The 21,257-nt window shown below is 39.9% G+C and overlaps 1 protein-coding gene across 1 annotated transcript; it reads right to left on the reverse strand.

Moving 5' to 3' along the window:
• Positions 1-798: 798 nt before the first annotated feature.
• Positions 799-19,627, reverse strand: LOC137652950 (glucose-6-phosphate 1-dehydrogenase-like; the record flags this gene model as incomplete). Its single annotated transcript, XM_068386343.1, has 3 exons — positions 799-2,023; positions 18,266-18,417; positions 19,478-19,627. Coding segments are annotated over 3 exons (489 nt in total), but the record flags the coding sequence as incomplete, so codon positions are not given.
• Between the last annotated feature and the right edge of the window lie 1,630 nt (positions 19,628-21,257).

A 21,257-nucleotide genomic window follows, 5' to 3' on the forward strand; every position in this document is an offset into this window, starting at 1 on the left:
GAACAAATACAGTGCAGGAGTTACCCTTGAAGAAATTTTCAGTCACCTTAATGTTGTCAGGTGTATGTGGCTATGTATAAAATATGCCAGACCTTTTTGGTGCATGTGTTAAAGAAAAAAAACAAGCTGTAACAAGAGGGATCTTGTACTGTCGGTAAAAAGTACTCTAGTGCTAGTATGGGTGACTGGGGTCTGCCTTGGGTACCATATGAACAAAGTTTAAACCTTTCTCTAGAAGGTTGTGTTGGTATTTTTGAGTCTTTTAAAATGAAATTAATGCTTATTCTTATAAAGGATTAATGAAGTGATTTTACACTGGAAGATGGTGTGTTACAACTTGAATAATTTTTCAAGTGTTTCCTGATTTTAAGACAAATCGGCATTCTAATTTTCTATTTGAAACTAGACATATGTAAGTGGAACCAAATTACAGGAAAATCTATGCCTATATCTTATCCAGAGCCCTTAGATCAGAATATTGTTAGCAACTTAAAAAAGTGCGGATCACATAGCCTAATGTTTGATGGCTTTACGGGGTGCTCAAATATCCTGAGCGACTCGTTTCGTTTACTCCATTTCCGACTCCATGTCAGAGTTTAAATTAGTTACTCTTGCAAATCAATTGGCACCAAAATTATATACATTAGTTTATTCACTTACGTATATGTATACAAGATTGTTTTACGTTATTGTGCATGAAACGAAATATCGTAATTGAAATTCCATAGTAGTAAAGTGCAGATAAAGAACTCCCTAAATACACATTGTAAAGGAATACATGAGAAAAATGAAACACGCTTGGGTTTGATTTTTAATCAATTTATAAAAATAAATATGTGAAAGGAGATACCTGTTACAGATTTCTGATAGAAGGTCCCATCACCTAAATTTTAGACTACCTTGAAGCAATGAAGAGGCTTTCAAAGTTGTAAAACTGATAAAAATCATATCGGATGCAATTATGTCTAAGGGTCTTGACAATATTTATTAGTGGTGTAAGTTTGGTAGGTGAAATTGAATGTAATAAGGCCTCCTTAGTGCTAAAGATAGTATGGCCTGGGAACCAAGGTATAATAACAAAAACTAGTGCTCGACCTATCATTTCTTTAAAAAAGATTGCTTAGGTAGAAATTTTTATGCCTTAAAATAGTGTACATTTAAAAGTATGATATAAAATAATCACAGCTATGTCGTCGGATATATTTTAAGAACATTTTTAAGGAAACATTGAAATAACCTTGTTTAAATACAAACATAGCACTAACTACACCTGTACTGAATTGATTCTTTGCTAATGGGGAAAAGACTTAATATTTTGTATTCAAGAATATTTTCTATGAAAGACCATTTAATCTTAGAATTTTAAAAAACATCTTTTATATTTCAAATTAATCTTTTCCAAGAAATTAGGTAATTGCTTATATAGATGGAGAGGAAAAGCTATCAAAAGTTGTCATGATATTTAAAATGTTTATTATAGCTAATTTTATGCAGGAAAATTAAAAATGGTTTACAAACTAAAGTTCTTGGATCAGACTTTAATTTAAACTGGAATGTTCTATGAATAATTTTGTCAATGGAATGAAATTCTATATTTGAGACTAAATAATACTGTACTCAAAAGTTATTTAATATTCCTAACTATTTGATGTTACAGATCACTAGTGAACTGATAACAAATTTCCTTCAAAAGTAAAAACTGCCTATTACATGACAGCTCATGATGTCAAACTAAAGTTAGATTAACAGAGGGGATGGTTAAAAAAATTTCTGAGTACAATATAGTATTTAGTCATACAATCCATTTAATCATTCCATGTGTAGATGGTGCCAACCTTATAAAGAGCTTGGCTTTGTCCATTTGTATGATCCGTAATATTTGAAATTACTCTTTGCTAACTTTTCATCAGCTTCAACAGGTCCACGTGATCCGTATGTGTATGGAATGGGTGTGGGTTTTTCTTTCTCAATCTTGTGTAGCAATGGAGTGAATATTCTCCAAGCTTCAGCAAGTTCATCACTCCTGTAAAAATAAATATAAAATAGGAATACAGCATTACCCACAATGTTATTTTACTGTATAAACTTATTTAGTTCCTACACAAATACAAACCAGAGTCCTTTACATAGTGAGAGGTAGAATATTAGCAAACCTGGAGTACACAAGTTTATCATATGAACATGTGGTAGGGCTGCTCACTTAACACTCACTTTGAATTCAGCAGTCAGTGAGATCTAATTCATCCACTGGCTGAAGTATATTAGGTAAATTCTTTTTCCTTTTTTCCAGCATGATTGTATGCTAGCACAGGGATGGGATGTCTACCGTTATGCAAACTGACTTTCTTTGACACTTATCTTCAGTAACAACGCTGAGCTATAGCTTCAGATTTAATTCCTCAAAAGGCAAATGGACTAAGTGATCTTAAGACATTCTCCTTGTCCATACACATTTCTACCACTGAATCAGACTTTCCAGATTGTCGAATTCTTACAAGTTTGAAAGATTGCATTAGTGGGAGGAAAAAGTTAAGTTTTCTTTTCCAAAAGAATACATCCTTGATGCATGATCGTAAGCAATATCAGAGCACGTAGCTTTTATTATTCACTGTTTATTTTATCGAGCTCACTCACGACACTACTGGCTGTGGAGGCAGTTGCACATCCCTGCCTTAACTCCTACGATCAGATAATAGTATCGGCTGGTCTTCACCCTTATTGCGTTTGTCTTTGGGATTACTTGTCACTTTCGTATCCATTATTTACAAATTAGTGCGTGTTCTTTTCAACTATCTTACTAGATGCGTTCCTGCCCAGGGCTGTAATTGCCGCCCTCGTGGTACCTTGATAACTCTTGGTGCTTTTTAAAGCCCTTTAACCATTGATCCAGATGTGGCCAACTTGATACCTTCAGTTCCGGTCGAGATGTTATCGAACTTACCAACCATGATTTAAGGACCTGAACTGATAAACATGCAGGTAGCTGCTATGGCAGGCATTCAGACATGATCGTGGATAGAAAAGTGGTCTGAGGCAATCTCTCACTTTGCCGTTACGAGGAACCTTAAGGATGAGACTGTACGGGAGCTGTTCAAGGAACTCTTCAAGAAATGGTGCTAAAGCCATATTGTTCCTCCTCGAGTAAATTGTGTTATGGTGAGGCGCAACGCTGTCTTAGTAAAATGGTCTGGACAGCTATCCCCTAGGGACATTACAGTTCTTAGGAACTCTGACATTATTAGTCAGAGACAGGGACAGAACCCAATGGTCAGCAGAGCAGCGGCACCGAGGTTGCCCACTCCTCAGAAAAACTTAAACCCTGCCAACAGAGACATCTTCCCCCTCCCATGGACAGACAACAGCCTGGGAGGCAGAATCCTGGGTCTAACTTTCATCAAAGTCAACCCTTTGGTCGATGAGGACATGGTGGCAGAAGTTCACGCTTGGAGGGCTTGTCACCCAGCTGGTGGGGGGGGGGGTTGCCTACAATACACTTGGCAAAGGCGGCAAGACTTAAAAGGCCGATCCTTACACGGTAGAAGTCCTACTCTGTTCAGAGTATCTGATCCCCTTCATAGACTGTCCACTTTCTCTGAGCAGGAATTGGATTTAAAAATGATAAAAATACCTCCTAGGAGAGGAAATCTCATGTTGCTAAGCAAAGAAACAGTAGAGAGTCTTTGACAACTCTCAGCCTTCCTCAGCAATTCATTCCTAGTAGAGAAGCTGATGGGAGGTTGGCGACCCATCACAGACCTCTCCCTCTTGAACCTCTTTTATTTTGCAGACAAGGTTCAAGATGGAGACTCCATCCTCTCTTCTTCAGACTATCAGGTAGAATGACTATCATGTCACCATAGACCTGAAAGATGCCTACTTTCACGTCCCCATCTATCCTGTCCCTTTCAAGACAAGCTGTTCCAGTTGGGGAGTGCTGTATTGTGACCTATCTACAGACCAAAGTCTTTGTCCTTATCTCAGTCAGGCTCATGCATGCCATAGGCATTGGAATCATGAGATACTTAAACGACTCTGCTTCTCTTGGCGGAATCCCAAGCTCTCTTGTTGAAACGCACAGACCTACTACTGGATCTATGCAAGGAGTTAGGGATTCCACTGAACCTCCATTAGTCCAGCCTCATTCCCAACCAGTCCATAAGGTATCTGGGCATGGACATAATCTAGGTGAAACACAGCCTTCCCTGCTGTGGACAGTGGCAAGGTTCAGGACTTTGGCAGAAACTTTCCTGAAATGGAACCACCTGCCTATCTTGATGCAGCATGTTAGGTCACCTCTCCTCATTAGACTCATCAAAGAAATTCATCTCCCTGGTGAGATTGCATCTGCAGTCGCTGTAGTGGGCTCTGAAGACAGTGGTCACAAGCCTCAGACCACGCTGCAGCAAGTACCTGAAGAGGTGATATCAGACCACCTGTGGTGGCTGAACAAGAACCTGTTAGCAGGAACACCCATTCAGGATTCTCCCCCACAATTTATGCTGTTTACAGATGTGCTAATCTAGGAAAGGAACAGACCTTGGGCCAATGGTCAGAAGAAATCAAGTTTCCACAAACTACCTGGAAATGAAAGTGGCACAACTAGCGTTAATCCAATTCACAAAGATTGACAGGTCGCTCTGTGGTTATTGAAGAGCAACAAACCTATGGTAGTGACCTACACCTTCAAATAAGAAGGCTATAACAGCCTTTCTCCAGTAACGCAACCTAACAGTAGAGATTCTCAAGTGGACACAATCCCAGGCGATCTCGCTGAGGTTTATCCCCGGGAAAAGAAACATTGCCGATCATCTGACCATTGAGGGATGACAGTTGGTTCAGAATAGTCGGCTTCCTCTAGTGGCGGAGTGACTTGCCTGTTTCCTCTAGTGTGGTAAAGAGACTTGTGATTCTGTGGTTCCTTGTCTCTGGACATATCACCACCTACCTGAATCACTATCTCCCTGTATATTGCTCTCCATTTCAACACCCGTGGGACCGTCAAGACTACTACGCCTTCCCACCATTCTATCTGATTTGTCAGACAACAGAATCAGAACATCCAAGGGAGTCAATAACGCTAGTGGCCTCATTGTGGCCAACAATGGAATGGTATTCATACCTGCTGGAACTTCTCACAAATATACCAAGAGAACTTTCAAAAGGGCTAAAACTGCTACGCCAACCTCACATAAGGAAATTCCATGGAGCAGTATACTGTCTATCCCTTCAGGGCTGGAGGATATCCAGTGTCTCCTCCGAAAGAAAGGCTTTTCTAGACCAACTGCAAAGCAGCTTTCCGGATACCTCTGAAACACTTTTGCAGAGGTTCACCAGGCAAACTGGAAAATCTTCTGTGATTGGTGTCATAGGGGGAATGTTGCTCCACTCGAGGCTACTATTCTACTGATTGCAGACTTTTTAATGTTCTTAAGGAACAAGGCGGCCCTTTCAGTCACTGTGGTGAAAGGCTACCACTCTGCCTTGAGCCATCTTGCCATCCTCAAGAACTAAACCCCCCAGATATGACTAAGGGCCGGCGGGCCTTGAAGAAAGCCCCGAATGAACCTATGCATGAAGCTTTAGATATCTTACATTAAAGACAGTCTTCCTCCTTGCCTAGACCTCGGCCAAGATATCTCACCTTGTGAAACATTTCAGAGGGCGGAGACCTATTTTTGTCTTTCGTTCTTGACTTCATGGCATAAATCAGGCTGATAATGATATCAGATTTGACTCTGGCATAAATCAGGCTGATAATGATATCAGATTTGACTCTTTCACAATCTTGCCTCTCAAAGTAACTAATGACCTGGATGATTGCTTTATCCTGTAAGATGAGCAGTACGTAAATATCTAAAGAGGACGCAGTATCTTAGGTCCAGAATCTCAAATATGTTTGTGGGCACTGGCCATCCCAAAAGGAAGTTTCCAGAGACCATTTCTTTTTGGGTTTAGGAAATGATCATGACAGCCTATAAGTCTTCAGGGGGAAGAATCTTCAAGGGCGCCCCCTTTAGCACATGATATATGTGGCTTGGCTGCAACCACCACTTGGTACCTCAAGTCCTAAAAGCAGGAGTCTAGTAGAGACAAACCACTAGCTTAAAGGTTACACACAGATCCTTTTCCATAGGGCACATTGTTGCTGCACAACAAATAGTCTAAATGTAAGCTTTCAAGGGACAAGTAACAGCTTCTATCCCAGGCATTGGTTATTCTCTACATATAAGGATGATATGAGTATGAAGGCAAATGACTATTTTGATAGAATGCCTTGCGTTTGTTTGGCTGATGATTATTTATTGCATATTATAATTTACAAGCCATTTGATATATCACTTCTTCCCGATAAAGCTCTTTAGAATAGAACAGAAGGCCCTGCCTCGTACGAGCAGGTTGCATTGTTCTCAAATAAATTTATAAAGGGTAGACCTACCTCATGGAGACTTAACTCCCATCTAAGGAAGACTCCCCATTAAATGACTCGTTTGTATTCGCATATGAATAAACTACCAGTACAAATTTTATACCATTTGTATTTTTCCTAACTTACAAACCCCACAAGTCTTTGCCCAGAAGTGTTATGAGCGAGCTCGACACGAGCGTACCTAACATGTGCAGCAGTGTCTAGCAATACAACAAGACGTAATCGCTTATTGAAGATCCCGCTACTTTGCGCACAACCTTTTCTGACTTGGTTGGAAACCTTGTTCACTAGACCTGGTCGCCCAGCGCACATGTAAACCACTCATGTTACAGTTGACTCACATTAGTAACCCTGTGGTGCACAAAGTGCTTATGTTAGAAAACATGTGGAACACTTACACTGTAGTTCTCTTTATCATGTGGAACACTTACACTGTAGTTCTCTTTATAAGTGATAACGCTTCATGCGATCCTATGGATTAGTGCCTTACTTAGCGCAACGTTCTCAAGAAGCGATATGATTAAAGTTAGCATGCCTCCTGCACACCCTCCTTCTGGGACTCTCGCTGCATGCAGTTGAGAAACTTCGTCTCCACTAGATCCCTCCTCATAAGGCTGTGGCTGTAGTGTGCGTAGCACAGCCTATTAGGGGTTTGGAGTTTGGAATAGGCAGTTACCATGCATACCTCTTACCTATAGTCAAGCTATACTTCCCATACATTACCCTGCAATGTTAATTACTGTAAACTTTTTATATGGAAGTGTACTTTATATGGTTGGGAGAGCAAAATTAGCTTGGTTGCTACATGTGCAACATTCAGTATTTTTCAAAATTCAAGATTGCAGCCTCACCTATCTAGAATTTTGACAAATTTTCAACTTTTCATCTCGATCACATGGAAGGTCATGTAATACATCTGTTTATGGGTTTTCCAGGATGGGAGTACATTTCTGTGGTTATTTTTGGGATATGGGGTCAAGGTAATATCAAAGGTCGAATTTAACCTAATTCAGGGAAAAATCACCTTGTTGATGGATTATGTGGTTTATTGCTTACCTATTCCAGCATGTCAGGTTTTAATGGGTTGGGCAGGTAGGTACCCAGGGTATCATTTGATTTTTGTTTGCAAGTTGAGCAATGAGCCAGAGTTCATTTAACACGCAAAGTTCCGCCATTACATTTCTTATACTCGCCACGCTTTACAATCAGTGCTTTAAAACCTTTTTTTTCTCATTTCACAGTGTGACAAACTAGCGTGATCAGAATCTCAACATCAATCTTGCAACACCCCCACACTATCACAGTTGTCATATCATGGCTACTGGAGGGGAGAAGAGGCTGTGCAGAAAATTATTGCTACAGGCAAAGTGAAGCACGATGATCTGTACAAAACTCTGTTTGGAAGTGATACTCTAGCTCACCAATCATTTTACTGTACCTACTTAGGAGTAGTAAAAATAACAAACAGGGAAGAAGAAAGTGTGCACCGACTGACAATGACGTTTCCAAAAGGTTGTTAAGGTCTCTATGTTTTAGATATAGGTAGTAATATCACGCTTAAGGAACACTTGGAGAACCTCTGTGATGAGAGAGAGGACCAATGGGCTAATGAGGTAGCAGCTCGACTGTGGGGTCATTGATCTGCCTGCTGCTGATGCACAATACCATTTGCCCCTTTACAATAAATTTAGAGTAGTTCCTGTATCTCGACCATCCATGATGGCACCTGTAGAGGAGGCACTGAGGTCCGTGGTTACAACGATGGCTGAAAACATAACGAGACGTGGACATCTGAGCTCTACTCATTGTACCTCACTGTGTCACCAAGCAATCTTTAACATTGGCTCAGTGCATTCCACAACATTTGTGGTGCCGGCAGACACCAAACTACACTTAGGCTCACTGTAAAACTACATCACAAGCACGGTAGTTCAGAGCTCAAGACTCTCAATGAGCATGGCATTACAAGCACATACGATGAAGTCCTGCACTTCTGAAAGTCGGTGGCCAAGTTTGTGTTGGACAACCTTTCAGATTACCACAAGAAACTCTGCTTAAGTATGGAGATTAGCCCTATCTTCAGCTGGGATGACAACTGTGATTTGTACATCTCAAACCACAATGGGATGAAGAGCATCCACACCATGGTGATGGAGTCCACCCAGCATCGTCAAAACAGGAAACATTGGTGTGACGCAGCTGAATATCCCCAAATCAAGAAACATGAAGCGTCCTTTGTGCGATTCACCCAGCAGTGCATACAGCTGGAGCACAACGCAGGGACTTTCAAGGTGAACTCGCCTTTGCTTCTGACGAAAGGTCTGTCCTCAGAAGTCACAACTTTAGTCCACGGCAGTAATCTTCAGTCAGCAGCGAGATGCGGCATGGCTGTCATGACTGTCGCAAGTCCACGGGAATGACAGGCCATCTGAGTGGGCAGGCTTCAATGCTCAGCAAGACCGATTGGTGGCAGGCTCTGCCTAAAAGACCAAGACTCTGGTTTTGTTTGGACCGATGATCGACTCCCCACCTGCTCACCCCGACTGTATTAACTACACTTGTGTATATCGAGGACTCTCAATAGTTTTGGGATTCAGTACACCCACCTCACAGTCTACCTACATCCGTTTCAGACTGGATGCCTAATTCAATGGAATGACAAGCTGCGCCGGACCAACATCATACTTCACCTGGGTATGATGCACACACTCGTGAGTTTTTTGGGACTGTGTAGGAACACTAATGAAGGCATCTGGCGTGGAGATTCTCATCAGCGCAGCGTTTGCTGGCATCACCAGCATAGTCAATGAAAAGGCCAGGACCAACACTCTCCATGCATACCATCTCATCACTACGTACCGTGTGGCTGAAGAATTTCTACTCGGATGGTGCCAAGACTTATGAGGAGCTGGATGTCTACCTGGAGACGGCCAGAGAACACCCAACTGGGAAGCAATGGGTGGATTGCCTGGTTAAGCCTACACTGTTGTCGCTCATGTTCCTGCGCGGAGGGTGCCAAACAGGACCAACTGGCAGGTGCACATGTCGGTCAGAATTCGGATGGCATGACTGCAGTATCAGTAGATCAGTTCGGTGAGTAAACCTATATCTTGATATAGGTTTACTCACCGAACTGGAGGTATGAAGGGCATTACAACGAGTGCCGAGTAAGTGGCTGTGTGGGTGAGCAGTTTCAGTGAGCGTGCCCACTTTGATATCGCCATGGAACACATGTACAGTGCCATGGAACACATGTACAGTGAAGCAGGGGAGGAGCAGATGCCACACAGTGGAGTAAATGGGGAGGAGAACAGTAGAACTGGAGAAGTAGTCACCCCCCTCAATGACCAGCAACCAGGTCTCTATAACATCCGAACGGCCAAGTGGCATCAGACAGTGATTGTTCAGGATGCATTGCCCATTGGTGGTGAGCAGCACAGGCATTTCTCCACTTCGCTAGGCAGCGAATTTCTCAAAACAATAAAGAAGGTGGTCAAAACAACGGAGTCACTCAAGAAGGCAGTCACTTTCAAGGGAAAGGCCATCTACGACATCAAAACTGTAAGGTTGGCAGATGGTCATGGGGCAGCAGCGCAGCATTGATATAGCTGATGTCTTCCCCTTTGAGCAGAGTCCTGTCCCTCCAGCCCTGATCGATGAGTACGACTGCTTGAGGAGGGCTGACAAGGCTGTGCTCGTCAACTCTCTTGGTGTCTCTTGTCACAACTTCATCTGCTCCAGACGTCATGCTAGTTGACAGCTGCAAGCTTTGGGACTCTACTGGCCCACTAACCTCCTTTCTCTTAAGAAAATCGTTCTATTCGACAGATATGATCAAGAAGCTCCCAGCCCAATGGACTATGAGCGGACAAGAAGAGGATCAACCAAGGAATTCCGGCTAACCCCAAACAATCCCCTTCCATGCCAAGAAGCTATTCTTCACAATTCCAAGAACAAGTATCTGCTCTACAACATTCTATGTAGCTATCCCCTTCCACACAACATCCAACTGGTTAACAAGCTGGACAGAGTCATTAACCATGCTGAAGCAGACATCACCCTCTGCAGCTACATGCTGAAAGCAGTTGCAGCAGGTCCCCAGAATCCTCCGCAATGACACCGATGTATTTTTCTCTTAGTGTACTGGACATGGAGGATGAGAGTTGTCGCCAAATTCAGATGGAAAAGTGGAACGGCAATGTCAGCAACATCAACAAAACTGCTCAGCAGTTAGGCCCGAGAAAGTGCAGCAAACTTCTCGGTGTCCATGCACTCTCATGCTGTGATACGGAGTCGCACCCCTTTGGAAAAGTTAAGTAGTCATTGCTGAAGCTCCTTGAGATAGACATGCCAGGTATTGATCAAGTGCTCGGACAGACTGGCGTGACTCACTGTCAGATCCAGGAAACTGCATACATCTTCTTACCCCTCTATGAACAGAAGAGGTGTACAACAATGAAAGACACACGTGCTCACTTCAACTGTGGCCGTAAAAAGCCTCTGCCACTGAAAAAACTCCCACAGACTGATGTAAACTTGCAATTTCAGGTGCTACTGTGGAAGGCAGTAGACAAACGTGACTCGCCTGATGAAGCTCAAAATATTGTCAACTTTGGTTGGAACATCGAAGAATCCACCATCACACTAGCCGTCTCAACAACACCAGTTGCTCCCCAAGCACTCCTGGATATAGTAAGCTGTAGCTGCACTGCAGATGGTTAGGCATGCAGTAACACACGCTGCAGCTGCAACAGCGCAGGCCTTTCATGCACGGACTACTGCAAGTGCGAGGGAGGAGACTTCTGCTGTACTGTAGTCCTTTCATCAGCAAGCAGATGGGCATCGAAGATGATGAAGGGGATGTGGATGGTGAAGAAATGTGCGAAGCCACAACTTTACATGCATTCAGCCTTTATTTGAACAGGGCCAAACTTCTGTACAAGCGTCTGTTCGTACATTAAGTTCCCTCAGTCGCTTAGTTAGTCGGCAGACTTCCCTTCTTAGATGATAGTCCTGTAAGATGATAGGGGTGTCATACAGTCAGTATAATTAATTCAAGTTTTCCTCCCATGGAAGAGATAACGTTAGCCAATCCTTCACCAAGGATGAAGAAAGATGGCTAGAATGCCCACTACTCAAATGTTATTGATTGTGTTCATCTATCGTAATGATACCTATCGCTAGGATCTATTGAAACATTATCCCTTTTCCTTGAGATAGCAAGCAGCTATTGGAATGTTACCTCTTATGCCCGTGATAGAGAACGTTATTGGAACGTTAACACTTTTACTCACTAAAATAAGAGGGTGAGAAAGAACAAATGCTGTTGAACTTGCATAAGAAAATAAGAACCGAGTGTATACACAGAAGGAAAATTACCACCAAGTTAAAATAGATGGCAGTAACAGTTTTGGAATTATGTTCGTTACAATAGATGAACACAATCAATAACATTTGAGTAGCGGGCATTCTCGCCATCTTTCTTCATCCTTGGTGAAGGATTGGCTAACACTCTCTTCCACGGGAGGAAAAACTTACGAGTTAATTATACTGACTGCATGACACCCCTATCAATCGATTTAAAGGACTATCATCTAAGAAGGGAAGTCCCCTGACTGACCAAGTGCCTGGGACTGAGGGAACTTAATGTATGAACAAACGCTTGTACAGAAGTTTGGCCTTTTTCAAACAAAGGCTGAATGCATGTGAAGTTGTGACTTTGCACAGGGAACGAGAAGGAGAGGGAGCAAAGCGAAGGTGGATGGACTGTATCAAGTATGACCTTCTATCAGAGGGATTAACCGGTGATGAAGATTGGGACAGAGGTAGATGGAGAATGCTGGCCAGAAACATCGACCCCACATAGGCGTGGGAAAATATGCAGACAAAGAAGAAGAATAATTGAAACGTTAACACTTTTGCTTGTGATCACAGATCTATCGGTAATCACGTGATCTTACGGTAGCTCTATCTCACTAGTTCACGCTCCCATTAGAGCAATACTACGTATACTAATAGGTATTTGCGTACTCTTGAAAGAGCTCAATTAGATGTGTACTATTGCAAGCTACATCTTAAGTGCTCCGCTCGCAATCAAATGTGCACCCTCTCACGTACCTGCTACAGCACTTTTCTATGGGAGCATCTCCACTAGTGCTTACAATTTTGATGGTTTGGTCTTAGCAGGCAGGAATGTGCACCCTTCCAGCAGGAATGTGCACTCTTTCACCTACCTGCTGGAGAGCTTTTATGGGAGCACCTCCACTAGTGGTCATAATTTTAATATTGCTCCTTTCTAGAGCAGTCACATGTTGGTGCTCTCCTATTTATTTCTTCTGCATCTAACTTGGAGCAGTCACATGCTGGTGCTCTCCTATCTATTAGTAGTTATGTATTGCATCTAACTTGGAGCAGTGCCATGCTGGTGCTCTCCTATTTGCCTCTCACTGGTCAACTTGCGAGTTTTGTCTCTTGTTACACTCTCCCCTTTATTCTCAAAGGTACATGGGACATAATAAAGATGCACAAGTGCCCCAATTCTAAGAGCCTGTAACACACTCCAGGGACTTGTGCAATGCAGGGAAAGTGACCTCTCCCTAGGTTTCTTTGGTCAATTCTTTTTGGTAGAGAAAGAATTTGGAAGTTGAAAGAGTTTGTTTTGCAGACTTTATTCAGGATTGGGACTCCAGGCACAGGCAGGCAATCAGGCCCATTAAACTTCATGATGAGATAAGAATTGGTACTCGGTTCATTGTCAAACATATTGGCCAAAAGTTTCCTTTGGACGACGAGTGACAGAACCATCTGGTTTGCGTAAAGGAGGGATTATTTTCTCTGCAGCTTTCTCAGATAGCAGTAGAAAGTGGGAAGTCCTTAGTTGATCAAGAAGATCATAGTGGTGAACAGGCTGAGGAAAGGGACACAGATTGTGGAATCGGAATGGTCTCTGCTGCATCCTCAGATAGCAATCATGATCCTGAATTTTGGGGGATTCCCCGACAATCTGACAGTTCATGTTTATAAATCAGAAGCTCCTGATATAATGCACATTAGTGCTGGACCAAGAAGCAGTGTGTGAGGATGCTTTCCAAAACAAATTGGATGGCTTTGATGTCTTTGCTTTTCCAATGTTCTGCCTTTGATAAGGATGTCTTGAAAAGGGTCGGGTCCACTCCCAATCTCAATATGACTCTAGTAGCCTCAAAATGACCTCAAGAAGAATGGTACTCAGACCTTCTACTTCTTTTAAAAGAGGCTCTGAAATAATTACCTCCTCTTTCCACCCTGTTGTGTCAACCATACATCAACATATTCCACAGCTTGGTGGAATCGCCATGGCTTCATGCTCGAGGTTATACAGTATCTCCCGGGGAAAGGGTTTTTGAAGTTACGTACGCAAATTCTGTCAGGACACCTTTGGAAATCTTCATCGCCCGGATATCAATTCAAGTATCATTCCCCATAATAATTACTACCCAGAGTTTTTCTGACTGCATCCTTTATTTCATGGGCCATGGACTAACTGGTACTGCCAAATCACCAGTACAGTACGTGAGATTTAAGAACCTTAACTTTGCACTACTTACAAAGGTCCAAGGTTTTGGTAGCCCAAGATAAGTATCCAGCCAGTTGGAATATGTACTGTACTTCATTTACCTATGTAAAGGATGAGGGTTTGCATTTGTGTAGGAACAAATGACAAATATGGAGGAGATTTGTATTTTTCCTAACTAGAAACCTGAGTCCTTTACTCATACATTGCCCATTAAGGGTTGCAATCAAAGTGAATACTCAGTAAGAAAGCAGGGGGTGAGGCTTCCCAATCCTAGCTAGTAGTTTACTCTACACCTCATCTAAAAGTTTAAAGCCACGTACTCTATCTTCCCTGATATTCTATCGCAATTTTGTCATTTACATAAATCTATTGATCATGATCCTATCTTTGAATTTGAAGCCTTTGCCAAATTATGGATATTTTCTTGACTAAAGGGTCTTTGCAGTGTCCTTTCAGCCCTAGACATACTTATATTCAAATTTACCTCTATTCCCTCTTCCTTTTTTCAAATTTACTTTCCAACCTTTCTTCCATTTCACTTTCTAACTTGGAACTTTTACCAGTACTTCATTATTAACAACTAAAATAACATGTTGTAAGAACAATAACAGCATTAAAATAGAGGTTTCATAAATAAACTATAAAATGAGACTCATGACAGCCTGTTTAACATAAAAACATTCGCTGCTAGTTTTACCTTTTGAAGTTCCACTGATTCAACTACCTGATTAGGAATATTTTTCCACAACTTGGTCACAGCTGGAATAAAACTCCTAGAATACTACGCAGTATTGAGCCCTCATGATGGAGAAGACATGATTATTAGATTAACTGCATACCTAGTACTGTACAGTATTACAAACAGGATGATACTATCCGGGAGGATCTGGATGCAAAGGATGGTCAGAATTATGAAAAATCTTATGCAACATGCATAATGAACTGACTGAAGGACTATGTCAAAGATTAATATCTAGACCAGGAATACAAAATCTAATAGACCAGGGATTAATATCTAGACCAGGAATACAAAATTTAATAGACCAGGGATTAATATCTAGACCAGGAATACAAAAGTTATTAGACCATCAGTTCGTGTCCAACAAATTAAGATGAGATTCAGTAGCTCAAGACCAGACAGGAGAACAATACTCTTAAACAAGGCAGAATGAAAGAATCGAGGCACTTCTTCAGATTAGATTAATCACTGAAAATCTTGAAGGACTCAATATACCAATTTTTGGTGCAATTGAAGAAGAGAGAGAGACACAGCAAGTGCATTTCTCAAAAGTAAATTTGCTGTTGGGAACCACACCTAAAATCTTTAGTCCTATAGTAAAAAATGAAACATCATTAAGGCCGAGATCCGAATGTAGCGGAGATAGTGTCCTCAACCTACCCTGTACTTACAATGGTACTTTTGAGTTTTGTTAGTGTTCAGTTTCATGGCCCATAATTTCCACCATGCACTAGTTTTAATTGGATCTCTATTAAGGGATTACCAACCCCAGATGTACTGTACATTCACGAGATGGAGTTTTTACAAAGGAGAGTAGGATCATATGCAAATGCAACAAGCTTGTTTTCTAGGTCAAACCACGCCATGTGTACACAGTATGAAAAATAATGGGCCAAGAATACTACCCTGAGGAACACCACATATCACATTCCTACAGTCACTATGGTACCCATCAACAACAACTCTTTGCCATCTATTACTTAAAAATTCAATAATGATGCAAAGAAAAGAGCCACCTACTCCCAACTGTTTGAATTTGAAAAAAAGGGCCTCATGATTAACACTGTCCAAGGCAGCACTACAGGTTTTCTCCCTGTTGCACTTTTTGAAAACCTGTATTGGAAAATGGAAGTACAGTATATGTCCTGGAAGTTCAGAAAAGCCAAGAAAAATGTCTCACCGACTTGTTTATAGATAAAAAATGACAGAGTCCACTAAGGCTAGAATTGATGCTTCAAGTGGTGCAGATTCTATTTGTGAATATTTTCAAATCCTGCCTACTAGCTATAAAAGATGGGTAATATTGACTTTGCAGGGAATGGCAATAGTGGATATACAACCTCCGTAAAACTCTTAAAGGAATGTTGGCTAATATCCAGACTACAAAGATGCAGAACTTCAGGATATGTTGAAACCATGGATATAAGGCTGCTTCAGGAGACTGCTCCATATTGAGAGAATAAGGAGTGCTTGAGAAAGATCGTACAGAGGCAAAGTCAGGGCAATTATGGGGGGTTCATAGAGACAACTATTTGGAAATAAACCAGAATTAAAGAAAAAAAAAAAAGACTAAACAGGCTAAGTGTAAGCAGCTAAAACCATGCATACATCAGGAAATGGTCCACTTGGGGAAGAAATCTGGTGGTTTTACAAAGTTTATGACGGCATTTTCAAATGACAGGATGATCATGAAGCAATGATTTTCCTTCTAAGAAAAGTTAAATTCAGGCATTTAAAGGCATTTGGAATGACATACATAAACCCTATGGACGGATGGTGAAGAATACTGCCTTTCAAAGCTGATAAGCAATTTTCCCTCCTCTAATGGCCACTGACCTGTACCTAGAAAAGATTTCTATTAAACCACAGCCTTCAGATGACATGTTTGTGAAAAGGAACACCTTTGTTCCAGGTAAAACTTGGAGAACTTAACTTCAAAGCAACAAGCCAAATACTGCATCTCGAAAAAACCCTACAACCATCATTTGTGAATGAGATTCTAACCAAGTGTGATATGGGGTCATTCTTGGAAGGCAGTGTGACTTCTAGAATTCTGCCATTTTGAGCTAAAGAGGTCCGTTCAGGTGCCTAATAAACACCTGTTTGAGACTCCTGAAGGCTGAAGAAAGTCTTCTGTGATACAATGAGGTGATTAATCATGTCAGCGATAACATGTATGGTAACGGCTATATGCCTCACCACTTTCATCATTCTTAGATGTATCGCTACCACAGCAGAAACTAGCTCCAAAATTTCACAGTTAACTTCAGCTCTAGAGACTAGCATAAGGCCAGGAGAATTCTATATGCTCTACAACTGGGTCTTAACTGCCACTACTGCAGTTAAGAGGTCTAGGTGAACACTTTTAGGAGCTGTAAGCCGACAAAATAAAGGGCTTGAACTATAACAAACTGTAGGAAATTTTGAGATGGGGTCAATTTCAGGATTTAAAGGTTGTCTTAAGGGTGATATACAGTATAGGGTTATCTAAAATGCAAGGTAACCCTAAAAAGATCAATTCAGGCTTCAGACTTTCAAACTTGCCGCAAATATTTTTATGGTTCTATTAAAGCTCTATTTTAACTTTGTTACTTTAATTTTTAACTCTGTACTTCTCACATATATGTTATTTATTTCCCTTCCTTGCTGGGATTTTTTCCTTGTTGGAACCATTTATGGCCTTGTAGCATCCTATTCTTCCATCTAGGCTTGGAGTTTGGCTAACACACACATATATATTTATAAACTCAAGTCCCGCTTTGTGGAATAATTAATTAGATACACAGTAATACCAAATGAAACATTGCTGAATTGTGGTGCTCCTCACTAACAAGGAAAGCTACATTGACAAAATTACCCCTGATAAGAACTGATCACATTTATCCAACTCCACGGATACTAGATAAATAATTGTAGATATCTAAATTCAGGATACAGAGAATGCAATGCAACACTAGCAAACATATAGGCTACAATGAAAAATTTCTTAGGATAGTAGCCGTGTCTAGCCAAGGTGAATATCAAGTTTGGGGAGTAAATCTTTAACACTTTTACTTTATCAAATAATTCATTTTTAAAATGGGTATTATTTATCAAATAAGATCTGGTATATCTATTAGGAACAATGCCTTCTGGTCAGTTTTGAGAGAGGTAGCATAAAAAAATCTGTTTTAAGTTATAAAAAAATAAAATCCTCACTTATCCTTCCCCTTAGTGGATTAGACTTGGTAAAGTCTATTGGGGGTGCAGATATCTATGGTTATCTTAGGATACGTCCCTGATTATACTGTACACGATATCTACGGATAGTCGTTCTGGGGGTTGGAACCCCGTGATACCTGACGGTACTTCTCTTGTAATATCACTCTCAGAAATATTAAACAGTAGGAAGCAGCCGAAGGGAACTTCCATCAAGACGACATGGCTATCTCACCCAAAAATAGATTTTTCCTACGTCAAAATCCATTTTTTTCAAATGAGTAAAGATAAGATGAAATAAGTAATCATTCACAAACATTTCAACATGTAAGTATTAAAAACATACCTGACAAAGTGCATTTGTGACCCGCAAAACACATCGAGTATAAGACGTTCATAAGCATCAGGCAACTTGGCACCTTTGTAGCGGTCACAATATGTTAGATCTAACTCGGTTTCTTCAATTCCAAATGACATGCCGGGCGTCTTCGTCATTACCTGTAAATTAATGTTAGTTTTAGATAAATTGAAAAAATAAATGAAATCACTGAGTTAAATGATAATTTTGTATAAAATCTTTAGTGAAGTATACTGATGAGGGAAAATTTATCTACCTGAACATCAGGTCAAACAATTGGGCAATCAACGTGCTGACCTTAGTCATGGTGAACAACAAATATTGACTTATTATGTATTTCATCATTGTTTAGATGAAAAAAAAAAGGCCTAGTGAGAAATTAATTAACATAGAAATTCTATCGATAAAGATTTATTAAAATTCACAATCAAAATTATTCTTTCTGTTTTTATTACTTATTAAATGTCACATGTTCAGTTCAAAGTTCAAATTATTTCCAATCTAGAAACGCTCTCATGACTACTAAATACCACACCAAAAGAAGGAATCAAATTGTCATCGTAGTTTTATCTCCATATGATTTAATATTTTCATATTAGGCCACTGCACTGGGTCCTAATGCCCAAACTCACAAATCAAATCCTTATATTATGCAATAATATATGCTTAATTATTCTATAAATGGGAAAAGCACCTATATATACATTTGGCAACAGATTACTTACTATAATGCCATGTCCTGGACGTTGACTCTCCCTGTCTCTAGCCATTTCTTCAAAATTGACCTCACCATACTTTTGTAATATAGCCAAAGTTAATATTGCAAATAACTCTCTTTAGGTAAATTTTCCACGGCAATTATTTTTAACCTTTATGACATGTTATTTATTCACTGTACTTTGTTTGGGAATCAATGTATGTGACGTTTTAGCAAATAGTAAATGGAATTTCTAACTAACCTATCATTATCGAAGTAACCTAGGTAAGGGAAGTGTTCATCCTTCATATACAAGATGTAAACAATACAAAACAAGCATCGAGGGTTGTCAAAATTCACCAGACAAGTCTTATTAAATGGAATATGGTATCCTGGGTAAACTAGGAGTGTTATAACACTGAAGTGTAGCAACGAGTTCATATTTGCTTTGATAAACGTAGTGATGATTTCAGTTGTAACGACGTGAGTAAAGAAAGCCGTACCTTACAATAAATAGCCTCTCCAGGTTGGACCCGTATAACCAATTCGTTCCTTTTGCTCTGACCATGGAAAACGTCGCCGGCGACATCTCTGTATTGGATTCTCACTTCGGCTTTGCGCTCGTTTAAGGCCTTTCCTGTAATGATAATAGAGATGAGTCACACCAATTATTACAATTACAATGGGATATTCTATACATAAGAAAACAACGGGGAAGTGACCTAAAAGGAAGAAAGATTATAAATACCGGAAAATGAAGCTTATGAATGAGGGTGAAGAAACTAACCCCATTTTACTCCTTAGAAAACGCTGAGCGGCCGATGTTTGTATGAAACTTAGGGTTGTAGCTTAGCTAGTAGTAGTAGTAGTAGTAATAATAATAATAGTTTATGAAATCCTGAATGTCAATCTCAGACTGAACTTTGTATTATTTTAGATCTACAATTAATTCCTTGCCAATCCAAAAACAAGCCGGGATTCATTTCAAAATCTGAACTTCTCTGCCATAAAACTTAGCAATATACAATAATTCATTGAAATTCATCAATAATTCGTTTATACCAAATGAGTAATTTCCTGACCCGCAATGCATTATCCTTAAGCAAAAGAAAACCTTAACAGATATATTTTTTCTTTTTTTTTCTTTGGAGAAGGGTAAATACCACAAAACATATTCTTGCCAAAAAAGTGAGATAAACCCCCCCCCCCAAAAAAAAAAATTGCAACTAATTCCTATCAAGAGTAAAATTTAGTCATATGGCAGATCCGATCGTTGAGAAAAATTAATACCGGTTTCAAAATTTGAACATTCAAGAATGTCCTATTAAAACCAGATTTTTTTTTCGTTCTCTTTAATTACGCAAGATAAAGTTTATTTTCACCAGATAATTTGGACCAATACTTTCAAAGGATCCGACCTCAAATTTTTTTTTCTTTGTGAAAGTACTTTGAACATATCATCAACTTTCCACCATGGTAATTTTCTTCCTCATGATAAATGCCATACCTGTTAGCATTTTTTATATATACTTTACCAATCCTCGTCAAATTGAGAAGGTGCAAAAGATATTCAAATAACAGACGACGGGAGAAATGGCGTCATAATCAATCTTTGACAGGGCAGGACTTTCTGGCCAATGCATCAATCATCAGAAAAATAGGCAGTGTCTTAAACTGGTTCTGGAAGCGAATGAAATTTTGAAAACTTCAGGTTTAAATAACAGCAAAATGAGGACAACAATTTTTCCTCTACTTTTCAGTTTTCCAATTTATTTAAAGCTATTCCTCGAAAAAAAACTACAGATTCCTATAGAATAATGGTTGATTTTCATTTACTTATGGTACGACCTTGATTCTTAAAAATCATTGTCATCACATTTCCCGGTTAGAGATACTTATCAAATCGCTTGATCATGTGCTATACTGATAAGATAACAAGAGATAACCAGCCACACTCGGGGAGAAAATCTATAAATATATTAAAACAATAGAAAAATAAAACGCTAAAAAATTACATACAAGTTTATCTAGGTTCTCAGTCTTCCACGAGAAAATACATTTCAATAGACATAAAAATAAAAATTAAAAAATAGGTTTTAATCTCTTTGGAACGGCTTGCACAGCGATAGATATGTAGAACATAATAGATCTTTAAATAGAACAAATTCATTAGTGTCACAATTATTTAAGAATCTTTGACACGGTACATTATTTACTTGTTTTGATACAGTACAGGCATAATTAGCAACGAATGAATATACATATATATATATATATATATAT

Source organism: Palaemon carinicauda, chromosome 14 (genome assembly GCF_036898095.1).
Source record: "Palaemon carinicauda isolate YSFRI2023 chromosome 14, ASM3689809v2, whole genome shotgun sequence".
NCBI classification, from domain to species: domain Eukaryota; kingdom Metazoa; phylum Arthropoda; class Malacostraca; order Decapoda; family Palaemonidae; genus Palaemon; species Palaemon carinicauda.